This window comes from Aethalodelphis obliquidens, unplaced genomic scaffold (genome assembly GCF_003676395.1).
Source record: "Aethalodelphis obliquidens isolate GAN/ISIS:26980383/991018 unplaced genomic scaffold, ASM367639v1 scaffold63, whole genome shotgun sequence".
Taxonomy (NCBI): Eukaryota; Metazoa; Chordata; class Mammalia; order Artiodactyla; family Delphinidae; genus Aethalodelphis; species Aethalodelphis obliquidens.
In genome coordinates this window covers 7525281-7551936 of record NW_020838007.1, presented here as the reverse complement: position 1 = coordinate 7551936, position 26656 = coordinate 7525281, and the positions used below count along the sequence as shown (strand labels likewise).

The following is a 26656-nucleotide window of genomic DNA, read 5'->3' as shown; positions in this document are numbered from 1 at the left end:
CACATATATATAATATATATATATATATACACACACACACATAACTGAATTACTTTGCTGTGCACCTGAATCACTGTAAGTCAGCTATACTTCAATAAAAAACCAAAAAATATTATAACAGTATATTGTTAATTGAAGGTAATTTTATCATATTTAATTATATGATTTTAAACATTCTCTTCCTCATTTAAAAAGTGATGCATGCTGATTTTAAATTCATTGCCCAAAAAAGGCATGATCTGTCAACAAACAAAACTATATATCAAATTTTCTTTGGGGGCCAAACATACATTAAAATTTAACCATATATTATAGAATCAAAAATAGATAAAAACTGTTTCCAAAAATAAATAAGTAAAAATTTTAAAATTAAATTAAAATGTTTCATCAATAGGGGGGCTATAAGAATATTCTCTCTAGTATGACCCCATTTTTACCTACAAAAGTATCTTTCTAGGAGCCCCATCATGAGACACCCCGTGAGTACAGGTACGCTGCCTGTCCCACGCTCTGGCCACTTGGCATCACATTCATCCCCCTTGGAGAGCAGAGACTGACAGATGAAGCCTCACCTGACACTAAGAACACCTAGTTCTAGGAAACTGCACAGTATTTATTAGTGATTTTCTAAACTAAAATTGAAAATGGCCGGGGGTGAAGAATGAATAAACTGTCATTCTTAAGGACAGAACCACGTAAATCCTATAACTCATGTCCCTGAGAGACACCTCCCCAATTCCATTAACCATAATCACAGTCTTTGACACCAACGTTTCAACTTCATTTCAAAAGTTATGTTGCATCCGGCTCCATCGGCAGCATCTTAGAAAATGTGAGAAAAACATTTTTTTGTTGTTGGTTGTCGGTAGCAACCAACCAATTTTATTACACACAGATATAAATAATGCCTCCCTTTGTGGTACCAACTGGAAATGATACAATTTTCCCAACGTTCTAACAACTTGTCACTGCTGGGAAATAACCCCAAAACGGAAGCTCCATGAATATAACTGCACTTCCCAACCTCTCACATGGTAATAACTCTGCGTGTCTCAGTAGCAAGGACTTCTGCCTGCTCTGCTGAGAACATTTTTCATTTGCAAATGTACGCTGCGTCTCATTCCAGTACTGAATTCAAAACCAGTTGTTGCTCATTTCCCTGCGTGTAGCGGGAGCTGAGAGCCAGGACACGCCAGGAAATGCTCGGGCACTTGACTCGTGCTCACGTGACACCTACTCTAGTGGGGGAGACACACGTGCAGACAGACAAGTGTCACCCTCACCCGGCATACGGGGGGACTCAACGTTCCTGTGAATAAACAGGCAGACGCAAGTGTTAACGTGCACCAGTTAAGAAACCCAGACGATGCATCTGGGAACAAAATAAAGAAGGATTAATTCTGACCAGAGGATGCTTCCTGGAGACTGCTGCTCTCCCAGACAACCAGAAAGTCAGCAGGCAGTCCAGGCAGGGGCAGCAGGAGCAAAGGGACAGGTTGCAGAGGGAAGAGCCCCTGACAACGCCCGTCTGGGCGTCACCACGGAGCCTGTGGGACACACGGAGCAGAAGGCAGGGTCGCTGCACGGGGAGGAAGTAACCGTGGAATCGGGCAAGTTCTTCCAAGTCGGAAGGAAGAACTTGCTCTAGCACCAGTGCTGAGTAAGAAGGAAACAAATGCCAGAGACAAAGACTGAAGGCGGAACGATGACAACAGTCCAGGCAGAGGTAACGAGGGCGTTCCCTAGAGAAAGGCGGGGAGCCAAGGGGCGACGCAGAGCTAAAACCGAAGGACCTCGGCCAACAACTAACTGTCAGGGGCGGGGTGGGGCAGGGCGAGGTGGTCCAGGGAGGAGGACCCATCGGGGGAACCCAGTGGGGGATAAGCAAATCGAAGGAGCTACGCAGGAGGCTGCAAGGAGGACGGGTTATTGTCAGAGATGTTGAGTTTTAGGTATCTGGAAGAATCTAAGCATATATATCCAACAAAAGGAGATCCCAAATTTTTCAGCAAGAGGCAACAACTGAGAAACGTGGAGAAAGAAGAACCAAGGTCAGAACGTGCACATCCATATCGGGGTGAGTGAAGAGGTGGGGAGGAGGATGGGGACAAGGGGAATTGGCAGGGACCCGGGGACACACACAAGACCCGGAAGTCAGGGCGGCAGAGGGTCCCAAGGGCTGAAGGACCAGCACCGTCCGATGCGGAACAAGGTCCAGTGAGACCAACCTGGGAGAAGCAGCTGCGGCCAGGCGGCCAGGGTGTCACCGTGACCTCAGGGACAGAGGCTTCAGTGGAAGAATGTGCTCGGAGGTCAGACTGCACGAGGCCAAACCCTGAAAAGAAAGTCTCAGGGAAGCAGCAAGTGTGCCACACTCTGAGAGGCTTGCAGACGAGGAGAAGAGACAGGTCACAGGAGAGCTGGAGGGGCACCAGTCACATCACGAAAAAGGAGCTCTTCTCATTCTTAAGGACTGCAGGCAGCAGAGGGCATTTCAATCCATCAGCTGAGGAACAAGAACCGGAAGACAGAGATGAGGCTCCTAGAAGAGGGGGTGACCCAGGGGGATGTGCAGGACAGAAGGCTCTGAGAACACAGCAGAGGAAGGGCCCTACTAACGTCAGAGAAACTTCGGGAAGGAGAGAGAAGACATCACCCCAGGATCTCGATCTCCATGACCAGGAGTGCGTCACGCTGGGAGCACAAGGGCAGGACAGTGATGGAAATTCCTCTAGGACAGATGTGAGGCCCACGAGGCCGTCCTGAGAGCCGCTCGGCCAAGCCGGTGACTCTCAGAGGGGCTCCCGGCAGTCTGGGAGCGGAGCAGATAGTTCAGTCCATGGACAGCTGGGCACCGATGAGGAGACAGCCCAGTGGATGAGGGGCACCAGCCTCGAGCACATAAGATGAAATGCTCCAGAGGCCCCACGTGGCCAGGGGCGCAGGAAGTCAGGAAACTACTGACGAACACTGAGGAACAGAAAAGCTAACACACAGGACGCGAGTGCTTTGACAAGCTTCCACGGAACGAAGGCGTAGAAGGACCCGTGGTTCTGAGGGTGTGACCAAGAGAGGATTTCAGGGTCCAAAATGCGGTGACTCAGCCATTTCCCCAGGTGCTGCCACAAGTGGACAGAATAACAATGCACAGGACCAACACCGGAAACCTGTGTACAGCAGAGAAGAGAGGTGTGTAAACAACTTATTCTAATATGGTGGTTTTCAAAGTGTGGTCACCCCCTGGAACTTGTGAGAAATGCAAATTTTGGAGGCCATACCCCAGACTTAATGATTCACAAACTCTCCACTTTAACAATTTTTCTAAGTGATTCTGATGCATGCTTAAGTTTGAGAACCACTGTTCTTAATTAACGTGAAGAAACCTACAAAGTAGAGAGAAAACTAATTATGGTTGATATCATCAAAGAAGGCTTCCCAGATGATGTGACATGTGCCTTAAAGGATAAAGTTCTCAAAGTGTGGTACTCAGAACTACAGCATCAGTATCACCTGGGGAACTGTTAGAAATACAAAGCTGGGGCATCAATCAAAATCTTGGGCATCTACTGAATCAGAAACTCTTGGCGGGATGCCTGTGAGCTGTTTTCACAAGCCCTCCCTCTGAAGCAGCTCATGTTGGAGAGCTCCAGCTCCGGAATGAGGGTCAGCTCCAGCTGCAAATGGCCCTAGAGACAGGGGCAGGACTGAGAACTCTTTGACCACAGTCCTGTTCTTGAATTTCCAAAAGTCCCCATCCTCCCCCAGCATGAATTTTACAGTACGGTCCATTTCCTGAGGAAGCTGGAGTGATCTCTCTTCCTTGCAAAAGAAATCTAATTAAAACACCATGGGAAGAATTTTAGTCTTAAGCCTATATACATGCTGTGAAACCCGCAGAAGTTTTTAAGGAAAGAAATGCCATAATAAGTTTTGGACTTGTTTCTCCTCTGCCCTGCCCATTGCTGGTTTTTTGGTAGTTTTGATTTTTTTTAAAGACACTGCTGGTTGCAGTTGTAGAGATTATGGAGTAGAATAAGGAGAGAGAACTGATTCCAGAGGTAGCAGAAAGGTGGCTGTTTCAACAAGCCAGCCCTAGATGAGGAGGTCTTGATGTGATACAGCTGGTGAGGACGGAGAGGAGCAGAGAGGAGTCAGGGAGAGATGTGAGCAGGATCTGACATGCTGGACAGCAGTGAGGTGGGAGGGAGACCGAGTTTATGACTGTACCGAGACAGGCGTAGAGGGCAAGATGAATACATTTTCAGAGATGCTAAACCTCTGAATTCTAAAGGGTCTAAAGGATATGCAGGATGAACTATCTAGGGGGCATTAAAAATGGCTTTTTCAGGAGAAAGATCAGGACTAGGAACTTGGATTTCATGGCCATCAGTGTACAGGGGGCTGAGATTCGCCAGGAGTGTATGAAGAGCACAAAGTAGGTAGTGGGACCAAGAGCAGAATTCTAGGGAACGGAAGTATGTCAGATGTGGGCAGAAGAAAAACAATCAGTAATGGATAGTGAGAAGGAGCAACCAGAGAACAGGACGAATGAAGGAGGAAATACCTTCAAGAAGTAGGGAGTAGTAGCTATCAAATTTAATAAAAATATAAAACAGCTTGAGGACTCAACAAAGGTCACTAATTTTAGTAATTGGAAGGACTTACATGGCCTTTACCTGAGACTTTAACATGGAGAATGACTAAAGATGTAGGAAAAAGCAGGGACCTGAAGCTGGGGAAAGAGATGGGATCAAAGACAGATGGTGGGATTAGCCTCAAGATGGTTTCTATAAGAAAACAAGGAAAGGGTGCTGGTCCAACGAAGCCCAGAGGTGAACAGGAGAAAGGCTGGAAGCATAGTCTGTGAGGAGGACAAAGTTTACAGGTATGCAGTAGAAATGCAAACTGGAAATAGTAATCTTCAGAAGTAACAACTCAAAGAGCTGCCAGACTACGGTGACGGAGGAGTCATGTATGACCGAAACAGAGAAAACCAATGCAAATATGGCCAATAATATTGTAATAGCTTTGTACAGGGACAGATGGTCACTAGGCTTATCGTGGTGATCATTTCATAAGGTATGCAAATGTCAAATCACTATGTAGTTCACCTGAAACTAACAGAATATTGCACATCAACTATATTTCAACAAAACAAAACAAGAAAACAGTGCAAGCCAGGTGTGCTCATTGATTCAACAAACAGGGTTTTCTGTGACACAGGCCCTGTGTTAGTTGCTAATGATTCAAAGAAGAAGATATCGTTTTTTTCCCCTCAAGAAGCTTATAGCTTAGTGGGGAACCAGGCAACTATTATACAAAAAGGAATATCCAACTGCAGAGACATGAACTAAGGGCTATAAGAACACGGTGGACAAAACAATCAACATTGTCTTCAGGGCATTACATTTTCATTTTTCATTCAACAAATATTAACCATAATGCTTATATGCTACAAGCTTATAATACAGCACGAAACAAACTAACAAAAATCCCTACCATTACCCACCATAAATTCTAGTGTGTGAAGACAGATGATAAATAAGTAAAATACATAGTATGTCAGATGGCAATAAGTGTTAAGGAGAAAATATAACAGAGAAAGCAGCTAGGCAGTATTAGCAGGAGGGGCTCTGCAGACTTCCCACCAGAAAGAATGGAAGCAACAAGGCAATGGAATGACATCTTCAATGCAATGAAACCATGAAACTGTCAAGTGAGAATTATACATCCAATGAAAACATCCTCCAGAAAGGGTGAAATAACGAAATTTTCAGATTCATTAAAACTCATTTTGATATGTCCACATTTCACTTACAGAATACAGTTTCCATTCCTGACTGAGTTCTTCTTCACTCCTAGAGAATTCATTTTGTCTCCTACAGATATTCTTGTAAAACTTTTTTTTTTAACATTTAAGTCTTCAATCTACTAGGAATTAATTTTTTAGACAGATGATCAGTTTGGCAAACATAACCTACTAAATAATCTATGGTCTGTCCTCCTACAATGATTTACCCATGTACATTGTGTATATTAGCCTATGTGTAATATATTACATTCTCACATCTCTTTCTGGTTTCTCTATTCTGTCCCACAGATTCTTGGTCTATTACTATACTACCAGAATGTCTTGGATTTCAGTATAAAATACCTGTATCCAATTTAAATTAAAACCAGTTTGGATTCTATTTTGGAATTGGATTAACTGTTAATTTGATGGAAACTGACATTTTTGTGGCATGTATTTCCATTTGTTCACATATTAATTTATATGTATCAATAGAATTTTCTAGTTTTCTTAACAAGGTCCTTCACATTTCCTGTTCAACTTATTCTAAATATTTTATACATTATTGCTTTTATGCGTGCAATATTTTTCCCTTTTCAATTTCTAGGTGCTGATGACATACAGAAAAAGCTAATGACTTTTTATACTTATCCTCTATCCAACCACCTCAATTTTCTTATATTAATTCTATTGAATAGTAGCTTATAATTAGATTCTCCTGGGTTTTCTAGGTATAAAATCACATCAGCTGCAAAAAAATATAGCTTTATCTCTTTCCAAAGTTTATACCACTCATTAAATTTTGTTTTTTATTTCATTCACTAAAATCGCCAAGAAAGTAGTGAATAGCAATGGTGATAGTGGGCACCTCTATTTCCTGATTTTAATGTAAATGGTTTTGATGTTTAGCTATTCAGTATATTTGCTATTACATTTTGGTAAATAATTTTAATTATATTCAATGCTATTTTACATACAAATTTTTGCTAGGAATGGCAGTTAAATTCTACCAAAAGTCTTTTTCAGTGTTAAAGATCATTATATGGCTTTTCCCTTTTAATCTGTTGATGTGTGAATTATGTTGGCAGATTTTACAATACTGAACTCTGTTTCACTGGTGAAGTTTACACTACTGAATACTATACCCTCCTTGGTAATAGGATATCATTTTTCTAATATATTGCTAGATTATACTTGGCAATATTTATTTAGAATTTCATATTTGTATGTGATATGCATTTGCAGTCTAGAGTTTTGGTTTTTGGGTTTTTTTGCGGTACGCTGGCCTCTCACTGTTGTGGCCTCTCCCATTGTGGAGCACAGGCTCCGGACGCGCAGGCTCAGCGGCCATGGCTCACGGGCCCAGCCGCTCCGCGGCATGTGGGATCTTCCCAGACCGGGGCATGAACCCGTATCCCCTGCATCAGCAGGTGGACTCTCAACCACTGCGCCACCAGGGAAGCCCTAGAGTTTTGGTTTTTATATTACATTCCTCAAATCTCATATGCTGGCTTCATAAAAAATTTTTCACCTTTTTATGTGGCTTGGAAGAGTCTGAATACCATTGGAATGATCTGTTCTTTTAAAGTTGAAGAATAGTTCAGCTGTGATCCTGGCTGGACCTCATCTTCCAGTCTCTTTTACTGTATGACCTATTCAAATGTTCAACTTTTCCTGGGTGCATTTTAATAATCACTAGCTAGGAAATCATCCAGTTACTCCAGAGTTTCAAACACGTTGCTACAGAAATGCCTGTATTATTCTCTCTTGTTTTAATTAAAAAACAACAACAACTTCTCCCACATCTTTAGTTAGTTTTCCTCACTTGCTTAGTAATTAAGGTTAAGATGCATATATTTAGGAGAATGGGTAAATGGTGACAGCATTAAAAGAATAGAGAGAAAAGAAGACTGGGGAGAGTGATAACCAGGTGGAATCCACTTCCAGCTTGGAGCTGAGATTTGAACCTGCAGTGAGGCAGAAACAACCGGGGTACCATCCAGATAACAGCAGTCATCAAGAGAAAAAGTGCAAAATGGGAAGAGAATCATAGCTGAAACACAGCGGAATCTCAACACTCAAATGGAAGGCAGAGAGTAAAAACCTGATAGAAGATAAAGCACTGAGACATAAAATCCAGGACAGACTGATGTATCAGGATACAAAGAGAGAGCAAGTGATGAAGGAGGAGGAGAGAAGAAAGAAGGGGAGGACGAGGAAGGGAAACAAGAGGAGGTGGAGGAGAGGAAGAGACACTCATCACCTCAACTGAGAGATCAGACCAGACGGGTGACTGTGGACACAGGGACGAGAACAAGGAGACAAGGCCAAAGAGGTGAAGGGTCACTTGAACAGGGGGTTGAATGCGCATCAGGGTTCCTGAGGGGGCCCAGGTCTGTCACTAGAGGAGAAAGAAGAACTAAGAAAGCTCCAGGTTCTTACGGGAATATTCAGGTGATGGTGAAGTTTACAGTAAAGAGACATTTGTGTGCAGATTTTCCCATGTTAACTGGTTTCCCCCTTGATATGTAGTGGAGGTGGGGAAGGCAGGTCTACGAGAATAACCTGTATTACCGAGACACCGTGAAGAAGACCCAAATGACTACAGGTTGATATTAAAATACTCCCCTATGAATACCATGCTATCAGTTATCAAATTAACATCCGTCTGTATGAGTTGGCAATATCCTCTTCATAAAATGATTAACTACATATTTCCCTTGATGTTTGCTTCTCTGTATCCTAGAGACATCTCCTGTAATCTGGTGAATATAACAGAGCTCCAGTTGTTACTGCTACTTTCATTAATTTAATTAATTCTGTTGATCAGAATTTAGAGTTTCCTCTACTCAAGACATCCCCTGCTGGACTTCAATTAATGGACATACTTAAAATATTATTCAAGATTGTTTAGGGACTTCCCTGGTGGTACACTGGTTAAGAATCCGCCTGCTAATGCAGGGGATACAGGTTCGAGCCCTGGTCGGGGAAGATCCCATGTGCTGCAGAGCAGCTAAGCCCGTGCGCCACAACTACTGAGGCCTGCATGCCCTAGAGCCTGAGCGCCGCAACTACTGAGCCCACGTGCCACAACTACTGAAGCCCACGCGCCCAGAGCCCGTGCTCCGCAACTAGAGAAGCCACCGCAATGAGAAGCCCGCGCACCACAACAGAGAGTAGCCCCTGCTCGCCACAACTAGAGAAAGCCCTCGCACAGCAACAAAGACCCAATGCAGCGCCCCCCCAAAAAAGAGATTGTTTGTTCTCTTGATGCTGAAAGTGTTTAAAATAAATTATTCCCCAAATCATATCTTAACGTCACAGCTTGCTAACCTTTCAAAACACTAATCATTCTCAGGGAATATAAGTTTTAAATCCATGAAGGAACACTGAATTTCAGTTCACTAGCAGACCATTTGGGGCAAAATAGAGTAATTTTATTAGTTGAATGATAAATTAGCACTGTTTAAAGAAAATTTTTAATGTAAAAACATCTAGAACGGTTTTGTGAAATTAAATTCCTGAAAAGCATATTCAAAGCAGCAGCAAGGATTTCATTAGTCCCCATTGGCCTCTTTGCCACTGAGCTCTTTAGGATTCTTTTGTTATGAGGGCCCCTTGGTCCTGACTAGAATATTAATGCTGTGTACATGCAACAGGAAAGTGCCATAACTGTAGACCTCGCGACTAAAAAACCCTAAAATAAAGGAGCTCAATAATGGTGCCATTCCCTTAGCAACAGGTACACAATAATTCCTACTTCCTGCAAGGAGGCTCAAAGTGATTCTGCAACTTAGAACTTGTGGAGGCAGAATAACAGCCCCCAAAGATGTCCCTACCCTAACCCCCAGAAACTGTTAACATGCTATGTTATATGGCAAAAGTGATTTTGCTGCTGTGATTAAGCTTCTTGAGATGGGGAGATCATCTTGGCTTATCCACGTGGGTCCAATATAATCACAGGGGTCCCTGAAAGTGCAGAAGTTTTCCCAGCTGTGGTCAGAGGAAGATGTGACTATGGCAGAAAAACCCAAGAGATGCTCCTTTGCTGGCTGTGAAGACAGAGGAAGGGGCCACGAGCCAAGGAGTGCAGGTGACCCGTAGAAGCTGGAAAAGGCAGGAAACAGTTCCTCCCCTCGAGCCTCTGGAAGGGACGCAGCCCTGCCCACTGACTTTAGCCCAGTGGGACCCATGTCAGGCTTCTAACCCGAGGAACCAGAAGACAACAAACTTCTGCTGTTGGAACTGCTAAGTCATGGTTACAGGAAACTAACACTGAACTGTAATCAGGAATAATTGATATTTAGTAAACTGTTCAAACTCACTACCAAAAAGTTTCTAAATGCTCAACAAATGGATCAAATAATCATACTTCATTAGCCTGAAAAATAAGTAGGAATCCACAAATAATAAAATAGCTTAGGACAAGAGGTATCACATAGCATTTACTGTATTCTCTGATTTGAACTGAGGTTCACTGTATAAAATACAGAAATTATAAAAGAACTTTAAAAACACATCCATAGCTAATATTTTCCTGTCCCATTAAGCTGATGCTTGGGAAACTATAACAGCACATGTTGTCTAGAAAAACCTTGCACTATCCTAGCGTTTTCTGTACAGAAAGCTTATGATGTTAACTCTCCAAAATAGGTTTAAATATAGTCATAAAGCTTCGGGCTGGGAGGTATCTAATAAATCAGCTAATCACTCTAAATATGAAAGAAGTGATTTCCCCAAGGTTTAGTTTTGGCATAAATGTCTTATTTCATGGCTCCATCACTCTGATAAGCCATAAATGTGCACTAATTTAAATAGCTGGTTTCAATTCCCAAGGATCCTTTCTGTGCTTTAAAAATCATCAATAAAATATAGCTTCCTTGTCAAACTACGTCCTGAATTATTGAATTCAGACTTGTTATTATAAAAAATTAATTACGACAACTATCAGCGAAAAATAATTTCTCCTAATATACCAAGCCCTGTGAAGACAATTATAGATAATTAAAAGTACAAAGAAAATGGCAAACTATAGGCTCATCTCAGTAAAATACTTTTCAACACACAGCAAAATTAAAATAGCAGTGTCATAAACTTCTAAAACCTGGCTTTCTATAGCTTTATGCTTAATTGCATAAAGCAACATAGGCAACATCTCCATCACAGAGACCGATCCATTCTGCGTAGAAAGTGTGCATCCAGAGTTCTGTGCAGGGTCCTGGCCCTGGTTCTGGGGGCTCCATCTGAGACGCTCGCTGGCTTCTCCTCCTCTCCCGGCAGGGCGGGTATCCTCAGCCTTCTGCTCAACGTACTCCCCAGAGAGGTCTCCCTGCACTCACAGGTTCACCACTACCTACACACCTGACGATCCCTTCCACCCTTCTCACCAAACCCCTGGAATGTTCCGCAGACCCTCAGTCTCCACACGAAAGCCCAGCCTCATCCCTCGAGTGCAACCTCCGTGTTTCTAAGGTCAGTGAGCAGCAACCACACTGGCTTTGGCGGTCCCAAGGCTCCGCCCTCTGGGATCTGTGGAGTCTGCTTGGCCTGTGAGAGCCCAGCAGGCCTGTCTCGTGGGCACCCGGCTCCCTCCACCCCCTCCTCTGCCCACACGCACTCCAGCCCTCTCCAGGGACAGCCCAAGTCCTGACGTCCACATGGCGTAGCACAGCACCCACGGTCCTTCCCCACCGGCCTCCCCAGCTCCTGGCCTCATCAACCACTTTCTCTGGTCACTTCTGTAAACACGTATGGAGGACCCACTATGTGCTGGGCTCTATGGACACAACCGCGGACAAAAACAGGCATGAGGCCTCACTCTCAAGCATTAAAACCTAATGGAGAATTAATCCAAAATACAATTATGAACCAAGTGCTTTTATAGAACATAGGGCCTTGAGAGCACAGAACAGACCGCCCGGCCTAGTCCAGGGGTCAGGAAGGGAAGCCTTCCTGACACGCGGCTCAAAAGCCCAAACCCAAGGGTCAGCGGGCATTAGCAACACATGGACACAATGATCAGGCCAAAGGTGGCCCTAGAGGGACAGGCAGGGAGCACAGCGGGCGTGGGGCACTGGGGCAGCACCCCAGGAAACAAGGCCAGCGCTGCCGGAGCATGAGGGGTGAGTGGGCACACAGCTGAGACCAGGCCGAGGAGGGGAAAGGGCAGAGTCTGTGTGTGTGAGGCCTCAGCAGGGTCTGCCCGGATCCTATCCACCAGGCAACAGGAGGCATCTGAAAGGTTTCAAGCAAAGCAGGGTGGACGTGTGGACAGGATGAGGTGGGTCAGGTCATCTCGAGCACAGGTCTGAGGACATCGGTGGGGACATCCAGGCGACGGATGGCAGCATGGATGCAGGTGGATTTCCTCTGGGCCTCACAACTTGGGGCTTTACGTTGAAATGCAAGGGAGGGAGGGGCGGGGAGAAGAGTAAGGACTGCCAGCTAAGGAAGATGAAAAGAGTAGCAGACTGGAGAAATATTCCAGAAGCAGAAGCCACCGCCCTGCTGGCAGAGAGCTCACAGGAAGTGAAAAGAACAAGGCATAGAGGGGGCTGCCCAGGTCGGCGTGGGCACCTGACGGGCAGGCCAGCCATACAGCTAGTGAGCGTGTTCATCCCTCTAGGACCGCTGGGTGTGGGCTCTGCCAAGACGAGAATGACTTTAAATCAAATATAAGATCCCTTTATCCCCAAATAATTGTACGGTCAAATTTTCTGAAAGTTTGTCTATGTGTATAACCCTATATACCTTCTAAATCTGCCCAACTTACTGAAGACCAAACCCAATGCTGTTATCATGTCCCCAGGCTCTGCATTCCCATTGCAACATTCACAAAATACTGGCCAAAATCTTCTGTGTTTATTGATGGTGCTTTTCCAAAAAATTATTTTCTACACATTGCTACATCTCAAAGAGGCTTTGTAGGAAAGGCTTGGGAGAACCATGTTGTGCTGTTTCCAGCTAGGTAACGGAAGAAAAGCCAGATGAGTTTTTAAAGGTTTAAACTTCATACCCGTCTATTCCTTTAAAAAAATAAGTTCTTCCTTAAGTAGGATAAAGACAATTTTTTTTTAAGAGTGCTTCACCTAATGCTAATCCTCTAGAGTAAATAATTTTAAAACAGTCCCTTAGGAATCTCCTAAGCAAACTATGGGACTATATAAAAAGAACCTGAAATTACTAAGACTAATACATAAATTCCCGATTTAAGCTGTTCAAGAAGAATACATTTGTTGAGTATTTACCAAGAGCCAAACACACTCTATAAACATTTTCTCACTTAATCCTGACAATTTTATGGGGTAAGAGATATTACTATTCCCATTTCACAGGGAAGAAAATTGAGGCTTAGAGAAGTTAAATAACTTGTTGGAAGTCACACGGTTAAGTGGCAAAACCAAAATTCTGAGTCTAACCGCACACTCTGCATTTCCTTTCATATAATCAAAAGAAGTCATTTTTCAGAAAGAACAACTAAAAGTTTGGACTTCTAAATATAACATTTATGCTGGGCTCAAGGCAAAACCGTGGCTGAGTATCCAGGCCCAGGCCATCTGCCCATAGCTGCCTGCCTGGCTGCATCGGGCTTGAACATCAGGGAAGCCTCTCTGTGCTGCGCTGTGGTGTCTGCACTAGGAATAAGGAGCTTTCTTAGAGGAAATCTTTTTTGTTTTTAAATAGGATTCAATTATGCATATGGAAATCGGTAGAAAATTGACTCTAGTCATGAACATTCCAGGTGAATTTCTAAGAAATTCATCTATGCTATAAAGTGAGCTACCATACAAATACAGCTTTGCACTTGAGCGCTACAACAATCAATAAGTTTAGCAAAACAACAAGAGTACATCACCGATTCCTATCTCTCCCTGGTTTTTGAGAGAAATCCACCAGTGTTCTCCGGAGGCCCCAGCATCGGACCCACGTTGGTCCCAGGCATCCAGACTCAAAACACAACAGTCACATGAACTCTCCCCTGGGCTTCACGACTCTGGACTGATACCCAAATGCAGCGGAGGAGGGTCGGGAGGGTCGGCAGCAGGGTCTGGGGGGATGAGGCTTCACGGCGGAATTTAGGTCCGAAGTGGGCGGCGACTGAGGAAATGCCACACGCACAGAGGGCAGGGTGGGACCTCTCAGGCACCCCCGACGCCAGGAGCCCTGGTCACCACCCACCCATGCGCCGTGGCCGTGAAGTGGGAATGGCCACCGGAAACAGGAGCAGGGCCCACACTCAGCTGCCTCACCCGTCTTTTCCCTGTTTCCACCTCAGGGCTGCTCCTGGCCTCCTGGCCTCCTCTTCCAGGCGGGCCTTGTGCCTCCCTCCTCCTTCCTCCTCCTCCTGGCCATCTCCTTCCCCCATCTGTCCCTCCCTCCCCTTCTGAACAACTCCGTCCTAAAGCCATTACGTGGGCCCATTACGTGGGCACAGGGGAGGCATCCGTGGGGGAGCACTGGGTGGGAGAGCGGGAGCTCAGCACACAGACCTCCACCCCGGGGGGGCGGGGAGTCACCACCGAGGGGGTGGGTGGGCGAATCCCGAACAAAGTGTTGAGGGCACCACCCAGGACGATGACCCCGAGTGGGAAGTCGGACCCTGAGTCAGGCAAGGAGGGCACCCCTGGAAGGGCCGCCTGGTGCAGAGCATCGGGCCTGAAGCCCGATGAGCATAAGGAAGGTGTCTCACACCCTCACCCCCGCAGAGGCTGCCGGCCCGGCATCTAGGGATGCAGCCCGGAGGGCGGGGCCTGAGTCCGGGAGGGGTCGGCGCAGCGACGAGAGGACCAGAATACAGAGGAGGGTGAGCGAACAGGCAAACACACAGGGTAACAGCAGCCGCACCGCTGGCTGTCAAAAACCGAGACTCAGATATTTAAATGCAGGGCTTCCCTGGTGGCGCAGTGGTTGAGAGTCTGCCTGCCGATGCAGGGGACGCAGGTTCGTGCCCCGGTCCGGGAGGATACCATGTGCCGCGGAGCGGCTGGGCCCGTGAGCCATGGCCGCTGAGCCTGCGCATCTGGAGCCTGTGCTCCGCAACGGGAGAGGCCACAACAGTGAGAGGCCCATGTACCGCAAAAAAAAACACTTAAATGCAGAAAACTAGAGTGAATCCTGTGGGATCAGGATGGAATTGGAGGTATCACTGTGAATTCAGGGATTTCAGTATACAGAGATAGACTGACATATAAAACTCAACAGTGCCAGAAAGCCTGTGTATGTACATATATGCAATGCATAAATCTCTGTGTGTATAAACGCACAAACAGATGTTACTCAGGGAGTAACAGAGACACATCACAAAAACACCAAAACCAACTTGCAGGGGTCCCTACTGACCAAACTGGGGTCCGTTTGTGCGTCAAAATAACAGAAATTGATTTAAATTCAATGAATAAAGTCCACATTAAAATAAATAAATAGGGACTTCCCTGGTGGTCCAGTGGTTAAGACTTCACCCCCCCAATGCAGGGGGGTGCAGGTTTGATCCCTGGTTGGGGAGCTAAGATCCCACATGCCTCACGGCCAAAAAAACCAAAAAACAGAAGCAATATTGTAACAAATTCAGTAAAGACTTTAAAAATGGTCCACATCAAAAAAATCTTTAAAAAAATTAAATTAAATACATAAATAGAAAATTTGGTGAAAATAGAATATTTATACCTTTTAATTACCTCTCTGTAAAACACTTATTTCAAAAAAACTGTAACTTTACAGTTGACAAACCTGTCAGACACCATTTCACCATCAAGAGATAAAAGTTATCAGCAGAAACTGGACAAATCAAAATCATGTGCAACTGGTCATGCCACCAGAAGAAAAAGCACCGCTTCTGTGATATTCCCCCGGAGATGCGGAACCTGAATCTAATCATGAGGAAATACCAGACAAATCCAAAATGAGGGCCGTTTACAAACTAAGTGGCCTGTTACCTCCACAAGTGTCAAGGTCCTGCCAGTCCAGGGAAGGCTGAGGAACTGGTCCAGACTGGAGGGACAGACGACTAAACACGGTGTGTGCTCTGAGCTGGGTCCACCATTGCCAAGGGCATTATCGGGGCAGCTCTGATGGCTGACTGGGGTCTGCAGCCTGCGTGGCAGGAGCCTCCCACTTTGAATGGCTTGTCCTAGTCGTGTCAGGCGTGGTCTTGTTTGCAGGAAACACATACTGAAGTATCTGAGGTATCAGGCTGGCAAATTGTTCTCTGATCATCGGGAAAAATTCTTTAAACCATACTTGCAACTTTTCCATAAGTTTGACATAGTTTCCAAAAGAAGTTTTAATGTATTTAGGAAAAGAAAAAATGCTTTCACTCTACAGTGTGAAGGAAGCAGTTATTAAACATAGGCAGCTAATAAGCCGCTTACCCATATAAAACATTTCACATGAAATAGTGTAGGTTCAAATGAATACTGAAGCGCCCCCAAAGGAGCAGCTTTCATCTCAGTAGCAAAAGGTAATTATGCTGAACAAAAATCAAATATACTTTAAAAATGCAAAGCACATTCGTGGCAAGAATCCTTTGGTTCAATCTCAAAAGGAAACAAAAGTCTCTGGTTTGAGAAGCGTGCAGGAGGGAGGATGGGGTTCCACTCGGGCAGGAGACAGAAGCTGGACATCTCCAGGCCCACCCTCCTTAGAACTCGGCGAAGCCCCCGGGGCCTGAAGGCTTCACACGTCTCCACTGGAAGTAAGTGCTGCTCCGTGACATTTTCTTCTGCTAAATCAATCTAAAAATCAGGTACTCAGTCCCCTTTCCAGGGTTCAAGATTCTTACTGCCCACTAGGGGCCCCTAATGACAGGGTGTAGAGGCTCCTCTGCAGGACAGATTGGGAGCATAAATAATCTGAAGGCTCCTCAGCAAGTTCTCTACTGAAGTAAAAGTTTAGGATGGTGTCTGCTTTCATATACTATTAAAGGATTCATAGAATTAAAGAATTCTTTTAATACATATAATTGACAAAGTTTATTATCAAAAACTTCAGTAGGTTTTTAAAAAGACTGTGCTGGTTTTACAATACTGAAAGATGACAATCCAAGACAGGACATAGACAAACAAGGATAATTAAAATATTAAGTACCAGGCTTCCCTGGTGGCTCAGTGGTTGAGAGTCCGCCTGCCAATGCAGGGGACACGGGTTCGTGCCCCGGTCCGGGAAGATCCCACATGCCGCGGAGCGGCTGGGCCCGTGAGCCATGGTCACTGGGCCTGTGCGTCCGGAGCCTGTGCTCCGCAATGGGAGAGGCCGCAACGGTGAGAGGCCCGCGTACCGCAAAAAAAAAAAAAAAAAAAATATATATATATATATATATATATATAAAGTACCGTCTAAATTAAAAGACCATATGCAAAAATAAACTCAAAATGGTTTAAAGACCTTAATATAAGACATGACATCATAAAACTCCTGAAGAGAACATAAGCAAAACATTCTCGGACGTAAATCATAGCAATATTTTCTTAGATCGGTCTCCCAAAGCAAAAGAAATAAAAGCCAAATAAATAAACAAACAAGCAAGCAAGTGGGACCTAATCAAACTTAAAAGCTTTGGCAAAGCAAAGGAAATCACCAACAAAACACAAAAAACCTCTACAGAATGGGAGAAAATACTTGCAAATGATGTGACTGACAAGGAGTTAGTATCTAAAATACACAAACAGCTCATACAACTCAATATCAAAAAAACCAAACAACCCAATCAAAAAACGGGCAGAAGACCTAAATAGACATTTCTCCGAAGAAGACATACAGATGGCCAACAAGCACATGAAAAGATGCTCAACATCACTAATTACTAGAGAAATGCAAATCAAAACTACAATGAGGTATCACCTCACACCAGTCAGAATGGCCATCATCAAAAAAGTCTATAAATAAATGCTGGAGAGGGTGTGGAGAAAAGGGAACCCTCTGGTGGGAATGCAAACTGGTACAACCACTACTATGGAAAACAGTATGGAGGTTCCTTAAAAAACTAAAAATAATGTTATCATATGATTCAGCAATACCAATCCTGGGCATATATCCAGAAAAGATGAAAACTATAATTCGAAAAGATACATGCACTCCAATGTTCATAGCAGCTCTATTTACAATAGCCAAGACATGGAAGCAACCTAAGTGTCCATTGACAGATGAATGGATAAAGAAGATGTGGCACATATATACAATGGAATATTACTCAGCCATAAAAAAGAACGAAATAATGCCATTTGCAGTAATGTGGATGAAGCTAGAGAATATCTACTAAGTGAAGTAAGTCTTACAGGGAAAGACAAATATCATATGATATCACTTATATGTGGAATCTAAAAAATAATACAAATGAATCTATATACAAAAGAGGAACGGACTCAGACATAGAAAACAAACTTACGGTTACCGAAGGGGAAAGAGTGGGGAGGGGTAAATTAGGAGTATGGGATTAACATATACACACAACTATACATAAAATAGATAAGCAACAAGGATTTACTGTATAGCACAGGGAACTGTGTTCAGTCAATATCTTGCACTAATCTATAATGGAAAAGAATCCGAAAAAATATATATGTATATAACTGAATCACTTTGCTGTACACCTGAAACTAACACAATATAATAAATCAACTATACTTCAATTAAAAAATAAATAAATAACATAATTCAACATGGCCCATACAAACTGTCTTTATAAGACAGGCTTTGTGAACATGGTCCTTGCCCTATCTTGTACTTTATACAGTTTCATTCATTGTATCATCTACTGACTGACTCCAGGAAGAAAACAAATATGTGCTTTTCCTTCGCGAGAGTATATACATACACACCACCACTCATCCACCCAGAAGGGACAGAACACTAGAGGAGAGGTTTGGCAACTTAATCAGTTAAATTCAAAGATGAGCTCATTTGTAAACCAGTATTGACAGCAAATAAACTACTTGGAAGCCTACACTGAGAACTACTGTTACAGAGGAGGACTTTTGTTGCAGTGCCTGTGGATGCTTCAGTTATCGATGTCTCCCCCCAAAAGTTCATTAGGTAGAAAGAAGTCCCCTGCTCATCCTCCCGTGACAGTTTCACGGCTCAACGAAAATGCAGTTCTTTAGGTTCAAATACCCAAATGCCGAATATTTAACTGCGTATTTAATGACTGTAAATGCCATCCGAAGATAAGAATCTTCTACATTAAAATTGATTTGGTTTTCACTTTTCTGATGTTGAGATGCTTCCTTAGGTAGAGAATTACCATGGTGGAAGTGAACAGATCTCTCACAACGTTTAAAAAATGCAGACATTAGTTCCACTGGCATGTAATTATTTTGCAAGAAAGCACCTCTGTGTGTACACCCAGGAAGCAGACCAGTTACTCTAACAGAAGACTGCAGGGATAATGCTCAAGGGGCCCCTCTGAATCTTTCAAAGTCACTCAATTAGCCACATCCCCCAGCATAGAAACTACTCCCTGGAAGTAGTTACGCACTTTTAGAAGCTGTGTTAATTCTTCTTCAGGCCATTTAGCTAATTAATACTTGAGAGTTTTAGTAAATCATTACTTCAGCATACTAAACAACAGTTCCTATGGGCTGGATTGGACCTGACTGTATGTCTTTTTAAAAGATGCTGACTTAGGCGCTTCCCTGGTGGCGGAGTGGTTGAGGGTCCACCTGCCGATGCAGGGGACACGGGTTCGTGTCCTGGTCCGGGAGGATCCCGCATGCCACGGAGCGGCTGGGCCCGTGAGCCATGGCCGCTGAGCCTGTGCGTCTGGAGCCTGTGCTCCGCAGCGGGAAAGGCCACAACAGTGAGAGGCCCGCGTAACGCAAAAACAAAACAAAACAAAACAAAAAAGATGCTAACTTAAGTGAGAGATACAGCATCACATAAAAAATTTCTTCAAACCAAATGCCCTAGGATATGCCGAGAGAAAACAGAATAGGGAGAAAAACACAAAATAAGGCAAGTAGGGGAGATACTGGGTTTTGAAAGAGCCAGCTACTTGGTTCTGGCCTGAGGAAGAATCCTCCAGGCAGAAGGAACGGTTCTTCAGACAGCACGGTCTAGACTGCAGGTTCTGTTCAGCCGAGCAAACCAACGACTGCGGGTGGTGGCACGTGATGGGCAAGTGCAGATGGTGAGAAGCCTTGAATGCTACTCTACAGAAAGGACCCAGGGCCCTCTACTAACAGGATCTCAGCTCAGTTTCCGTTGGGTTAGAGAGGGTATAAAGAGTGAACAACAGAAAAATGACCAGAGGCAGCTCTGAGTTGGAGGATATGACTTGAGAGAAATCAAGAAGGATGAGTAGAGAAAGGGTGGTGACCGTGTGGCCAGGCTCCTGGGTAAGTGAGAGGGAGGGGTCCAGGGTGTGTCCAGGATCTGGACTGACTGCAGGTGGATGATGGTGCTGCAGGAGGAGGGACTGCAGCAGAAGCAGGCTGACCATCAGGGGACCAAGACGGGTTCATTTTTAACATCTAAGTGAAATCCAAAGAGTAAGAAAAGTAACAGCATGAAAGTGTCCATTGATTTGGGACGTCCCTGGTTCCCTTCAACCCACAAAATGTTAACCGCCATCCCTGAGGCCCTGGTGAGCTAAGCAAGAGCAGCTTCAGGGGAGTGGCAGGGTGTAGGTGCCCGAGAGTGGACACGGGATGAGTGGTGGCCAGGGAGAAAATACTGGAGCCCTCAAGAAACTTGGATGCTACCGGCCAGCTCGGGCCATGAGAGAACAACATGAGAGACTTTAAAGTAAAAGAGATGTGTGTGCGGTGATGCTGCAAAGAGACGTTCTGGACTGGATCTTGGAAGAGGAAAAGGACATTAGTAGAAAAGCTAGTGAAATTTGAATAAAGTCTGCAGTTTAATGACCACTGACATACCAATATTAATTTCCTAGTTCTGACAAATGTCCTGAGGTCATGTAAGATACTAACCTCAGAAGATAGTGGGCGAAGCATATACAGGACTATCCCTGTACTACATTTGCAAGTTTTCTCTAAATCTAGTTAATCCAAAATAAAAAGTTTACCTACAAAAAAAGAAATAAATCTAAGAACAGATATTCCAACAATACCACCCGCAAATGGAACTTCTTAGTGTTCAGGAATTTCTGAATTTATTTTTTTAATATCTGGCTGACTCTAACGTGATTACTAATTGTAAAAAAAATACTTGGAAAACGTAGAAAATATACTTTTTATCTCACAGCTTGAGAAATAACAATTTTTAACATCTTTTATCTCATGTATAGATATGAGATTTTTTTTAAACCATCACTGAGACTAATCCCTCCTGGTGGGGGGGGCCGGGTCCCCTTAATATTTTATCATAAGCTTTCCCTTCCATATAATTTAAAGTTCTTCAAAAGCATTTACATGACTACACAACTGTCTACACAAAATTGTACCACAATGTTTTACCTATTCCACATTTGTTGGACATTTAGATTATTTCCAACTTTTCTCCATATATAAATAGTACCATGAGTATCATATGCATAAATTAAATGCTCATGCTTATTTCATTAAGTAATTCCAAAAAGTGGAGTCCCTGAGTTGAAGGAAATGTTGACTTAACATTTTTAATAAATACTATCACTGTGTCCCCCAAAACGATAGAGCCAACTTATACTCCCAGAAGCAATGTACAGAGAGCTAGTTACAGAGAGCTAGTTCCCTGACCCACCAGCAATGGGGCATTAGCACCTTGTTGACTGTTAATTTGGTAGGTTAAAAAATGTTCACCGTTGCTTTTAACTTTGTCTTTCTTTGTTTTCTAGTGAGACTGAATACATTTAAACATATTTGCTTTTTAGCTACTTTCATTTCCTCTTCCATGAATTACTTAGTTCCTAATGCCTTTTGCCTGTTTTTGTACTGATATTTTAGTGTACCTGATTATTTTTTCTACTTCCTTTATCTATTTTGGACCTTCTGCAAGTTGTAGTTGTGGTAAATACTTGCCAGTTTATTTCCGCTTTAATTTTATTTATTATGAGGTTCTTTGGCGTACACAGTTTAATTTGGATGTATATATATCTCATATTCCTTTATAATTTCCTCTACTGCTTTTACGATTATAAAGACCTCACAGTCCTAACATTAAACCAAAGAAATATTAGTGTTAGTTTAAAAGAGCACTTAAAATTACGAAGGGAAAAAGCCAGATCACTTGTCCAACTGAAAAAAAAATCAGTTGTTTTTATTTTGGAGACTTCAAATGTAGAGGTCTGGGATTATATAGTGATTGACAATACTAATTCTATAACCTCCATCATACATAATTATTAATAAATAATTCTTACCGAGACAAGTCTTCTCTTAAGGGTATCTAAGACAGTTGGTAAATTTTTTGGATAATATAGGAATTATATAGCTGAGAGTTTCCAAAAGAACCAAAAAATTAAACTCATGGCATGACTATGTCAAGAAAAATTTAGTCCAGCCAGTCCCCAAGGACACAGAGGGCCATATGAGACACCCTTAATACTTTAACTATTAGCAGTTACTCTTCCCATGCCACTTCTAAGCAAGATTCCAGTTTTCTCTACCTTAGTCTTAATAGCTACAGAGAAGGGGAAATGATAAAATAGAAAGACCACAGGTAAAGTAGAAAGACCACAGGTAAAGTAGAAAGACCACAGGCTTTAGAACTTGCTAGATGTGGGCTCAAATCCTGGATCCACCACTAACTAGCTAGTTTTACCCTAAGTAAGTCAAATGGCCCCTCAAAGCTTCATCATCTGTAACACAGAGGTCAGTGTTAGTGACAGAGATTGGGCATGCAATAAATTAGTTTGCAGTGATTTTCAAAGAAATGCCTTGCTTGTTGTAAAATCACTACAGAAATTGTTTATTTTTCAACAGAATTTTCTGTTCACATATAAATATGTATGAGTACACAGTTTTTGTTTTTCTTTTGTTATTATTTTTAAGGCCTAAGGTAAGTGACTCAATCTATTTTGTTTAGTAAGCAGCCTACAGAAAAGATTAAACTATTTCCAGGAACTATAGGAGGAAGATCCCCATTATAATACTAAGACAGGAGGCAATTTAGGGAATAGTTTCCTTTATCGCATTAAAAGTAGTAAAAATATAAATCCTCAAAAGCCCCTCGAATAATTCAACTCGTATTCAACGAGCAGTTTGCAGCATCTGTATACACAAACCAAATCTCATCCTTCTTCTAAACATTTAGCAATGTTCCACAGCTGGGGAAAACAGCGATGACACCAGTGTCAGATCTGGAGAAGAATAAGCCACAGGATGACACTTTGGGGAATGGACCACTAGCTACAAAATAAGTCTGGCAAAGGAAGGACAACAGCAAAAAGCTATTTCCTAGTAAAACTGAAAAACTACTTAAGATAAACATGTAACTGGCTACAATGAAAACTATAAATACTAAATTACTAAAAAAAAATCTTAGTTTTGAGGACTGAATATTTTTAATTTGTTGGCTTAAGTCTGCTTTTCTTTTCCTAGAATAAATGCTTCAACTGTAGAATAAGAGAATCTAAAACAATTTACATTAGTGTGGAAAATATAGCTGCAGGGGAGAGACAAAAACATAATAAATCACAACCTCTCTCTGAGAAGAAAAACAATTGTTTTTAAAAAAAAAAAAAAACCCTGCTGTTGGGGCCAGGTACAGTCCAAACTTATTTCTAGAATTCCAGTGTTGCATAACTGGAGTGTATTTCAATGAAACTGAACATCAAGTTACATAATTGTCAAATTACTGTGTTCTATTTTGCTTTTTCAGCAAAGAACATGATGGGACTTGGGGTGACAGCAAAAGAAGAAAAGAAATTTAAAGCAGTATATTTTGCTTCCAATAGAAAACAACTTTTATTTTTAAAAATCATTTAGGTAGAAGATCACAAATTTTCAATATTGCGTGCCAAGACTAAGCATTATATATGGTCTTTAAAAACCTCAAATCTTGTTTGTCATTTTTTAAGATATTTTCAGTTGTTTCCATTATTGGAGGGAAAGAAAGTTAAATACTTACGGTACTTTAAAAGTTCATTAGAGGAGAATTATCAAATTTACATGCTTCTTTCCCACCAAGAGTAGCACAAATGTTGGCCATTCAACTATATTTTACAGAAAATTTAATAACAGCTGCCTGCTTGTATAGCAGTAATCACAATATATAGGGAATATATATTCCAGGGAAATAGCATCTGCATTTGCTGATTTAAATTTAAATCATCAGAGAATTAGTTGAATATTAAAAAGCTGTTATCTAAAACCTACGGATGTATTAAAAACCATAATGAGGGACATTTATCTTGGAGCAAATGTACAACCTCCTGTAAAACATGACTCCAATAGAAGAGTACGAATGCCATCATTAGAAGATTAAACCAATCGGGGGAAAGCTTAAACAAAGAATTATAAACAAACTAAGCAGCATCGTTTGTTTTCTTGTTCACAGGGAAAGTTTACAAATCAGTTCTTTTTTCAAAGGCAAATAAATGAGTTAAGAGCTTCAGACTTTCTTGATATACATATTTGAAAGTCTTAGATGACACTGATGAAGTCTACAGGGGAGCATGTGACACTGTCAACTAGCGATACTATTATTATAGATTTAAATTAATAAACCTAAACCAACTGCAGCTATCTAATAAAAATGTCCCTTAAAAGTAATTCACTATAAAGCAAAACTGTAAAGGGTGGTGACAATTACCGTGACTCAGAGGGGTCACACCATCCCTGGGCTTCTTTTCTTCTTCAGCTTGCTCCTAGAACACAGAAAATGTGGTTTAGGCCCTGTTTCTGGGTAATTGTTTGAAACACTGAACATTGACTTTTCTGTTTGCTGGAAGCCAAGCCATGAAGAGCGCTGTGAATGGAGGGGACCTACATCAGCAGCCAGTGCCCGGCGGCAGGGGGAGTGGGGAGAGGGGGTGTGCCACACCACCACCCATTCGGACGTGGGAGGAACCCTTTGTTATTGTCTTAATTCTCTGTTGGCTCAAATACTACAGAAAGGAAGGTTCAAAGGCAGGCTGAGGGAAGAAGGGCGTCCCCTGCCCCCGCCAAGCCCTCCATCCTCCCCTGGCTTGCAGCCTGCTGGCACCTGCTACAGCTTATGAGGCTCAGTTAAGGTCCAAGTTTAGCCCAACCAACCCTCACAGAATGGACAAATGCCTTCAAAGATTCCTGCGAAGAAACCACAAACACAAGCGACCCTGAGAAGGCAGAGCTTCTGTCCACGGAGCCAGCAGTGCATCAGGCCAGGCTCACAGCAACTCCTGGAGGAAAGTCGACCATTTAGCGAAGACTAAGAGAATCACTTCTTTTTTCAAAGATACTCCAAGAGCTTTTGTCCAGATATGGGTCTTACTTACATAGTTTTGTGGCCATAAAAAAATGTATGCCCCCTGTAAAAAAGCTCATAATAATTTTACACTTAAAAGTTGAGGGACAGTTTCCCAATTTTAAGATCTTTCAAATTAAGAGTCTCAACAGGCTTTCAACTCTCTTATGGAAGTATAAATATGCAATACTTTTTTTTTTTTTTGCAGTACGCGGGCCTCTCACTGTTGTGGCCTCTCCCGTTGCGGAGCACAGGCTCTGGACGCGCAGGCTCAGCAGTCACGGCTCACGGGCCCAGCCGCTCTGCGGCACGTGGGATCCTCCCGGACCGGGGCACGAACCCGTGTGCCCTGAATCGGCAGGCGGACTCTCAACCACTGCGCCACCAGGGAAGCCCAATACTTTTGAATAGTTTCCAAGTCAAACTGATTGTCATCCAAGAAGATGAAAATCAGCAGCTGAATTACACGAAACCTGTGCATAATTGATGGATGATGCTGATAAAATGTATCAGGATTTAGTACGTTTGGTCAACAATCATTTCCTACAGTTTATCCTGTAATTTTGGGGACATATCTTTTATTTTTTCATTCTTTCACATTTTATTCTTTATTTTTTAACATCTTTATTGGAGTATAATTGCTTTACAATGGTGTGTTAGTTTCTGCTTTATAACAAAGTGAATCAGCTATACATATACATATGTCCCCATATCCCCTCCCTCTTGCGTCTCCCTCCCACCCTCCCTATCCCACCCCTCTAGGTGGTCACAAAGCACCGAGCTGATCTCCCTGTGTTAAACCGCTGCTTCCCACTAGCTACCTATTTTACATTTGGTAGTGTATATATGTCAATGCCACTCTCTCACTTCGTCCCAGCTTACCCTTCCCCCTCCCCGTGGCTTCAAGTCCATTCTCTACGTCTGCGTCTTTATTCCTGTCCTGCCCCTAGGTTCATCAGAACCTTTTTTGTTTTTTTAGATTCCATATATGTGTTAGCATACAGTATTTGTTTTTCTCTTTCTGACTTACTTCACTCTGTATGACAGACTCTAGGTCCATCCACCTCACGACAAATAACTCAATTTCGTTTCTTTTTATGGCTGAGTAATATTCCATTCTATATATGTGCCACATCTTCTTTATCCATTCATTTGTCAATGGACACTTAGGTTGCTTCCATGTCCTGGCTATTGTAAATAGTGCTGCAATGAACATTTTGGTACATGACTCTTTTTGAATTATGGTTTTCTCAGGGTATATGCCTAGTAGTGGGATTGCTGGGTCTTATGGTAGTTCTAATTTTAGTTTTTTAAGGAACCTCCATACTGTCTTCCATAGTGGCTGTATCAATTTACATTCCCACCAACAGTGCAATAGGGTTCCCTTTTCTCCACACCCTCTCCAGCATTTATTGTTTGTAGACATTTTTATCTTTTTAAGCCAGGCCTAGGGTAACTGACTGTCCCAGTTTGCGGGGGACTGATCCGGTCACAGCACTGAAGTCCCATAACTGGAGGACCCTTCAGTCCTAGACAAACCAAGAGGGT

At 42.9% G+C, this 26656-nt stretch overlaps 1 protein-coding gene across 2 annotated transcripts in view; it reads right to left on the bottom strand.

Moving 5' to 3' along the window:
- The window catches only part of L3MBTL4 (L3MBTL histone methyl-lysine binding protein 4), a 300018-nt gene that overhangs the window by 261882 nt on the left and 11480 nt on the right, over positions 1-26656 (bottom strand). For both annotated transcript variants that reach the window (XM_027088566.1, XM_027088565.1), the window contains exon 2: positions 24476-24530. In XM_027088566.1, the coding sequence (XP_026944367.1) occupies positions 24476-24530 (55 nt within the window). The remainder of the gene's footprint in view (positions 1-24475; positions 24531-26656) is intronic.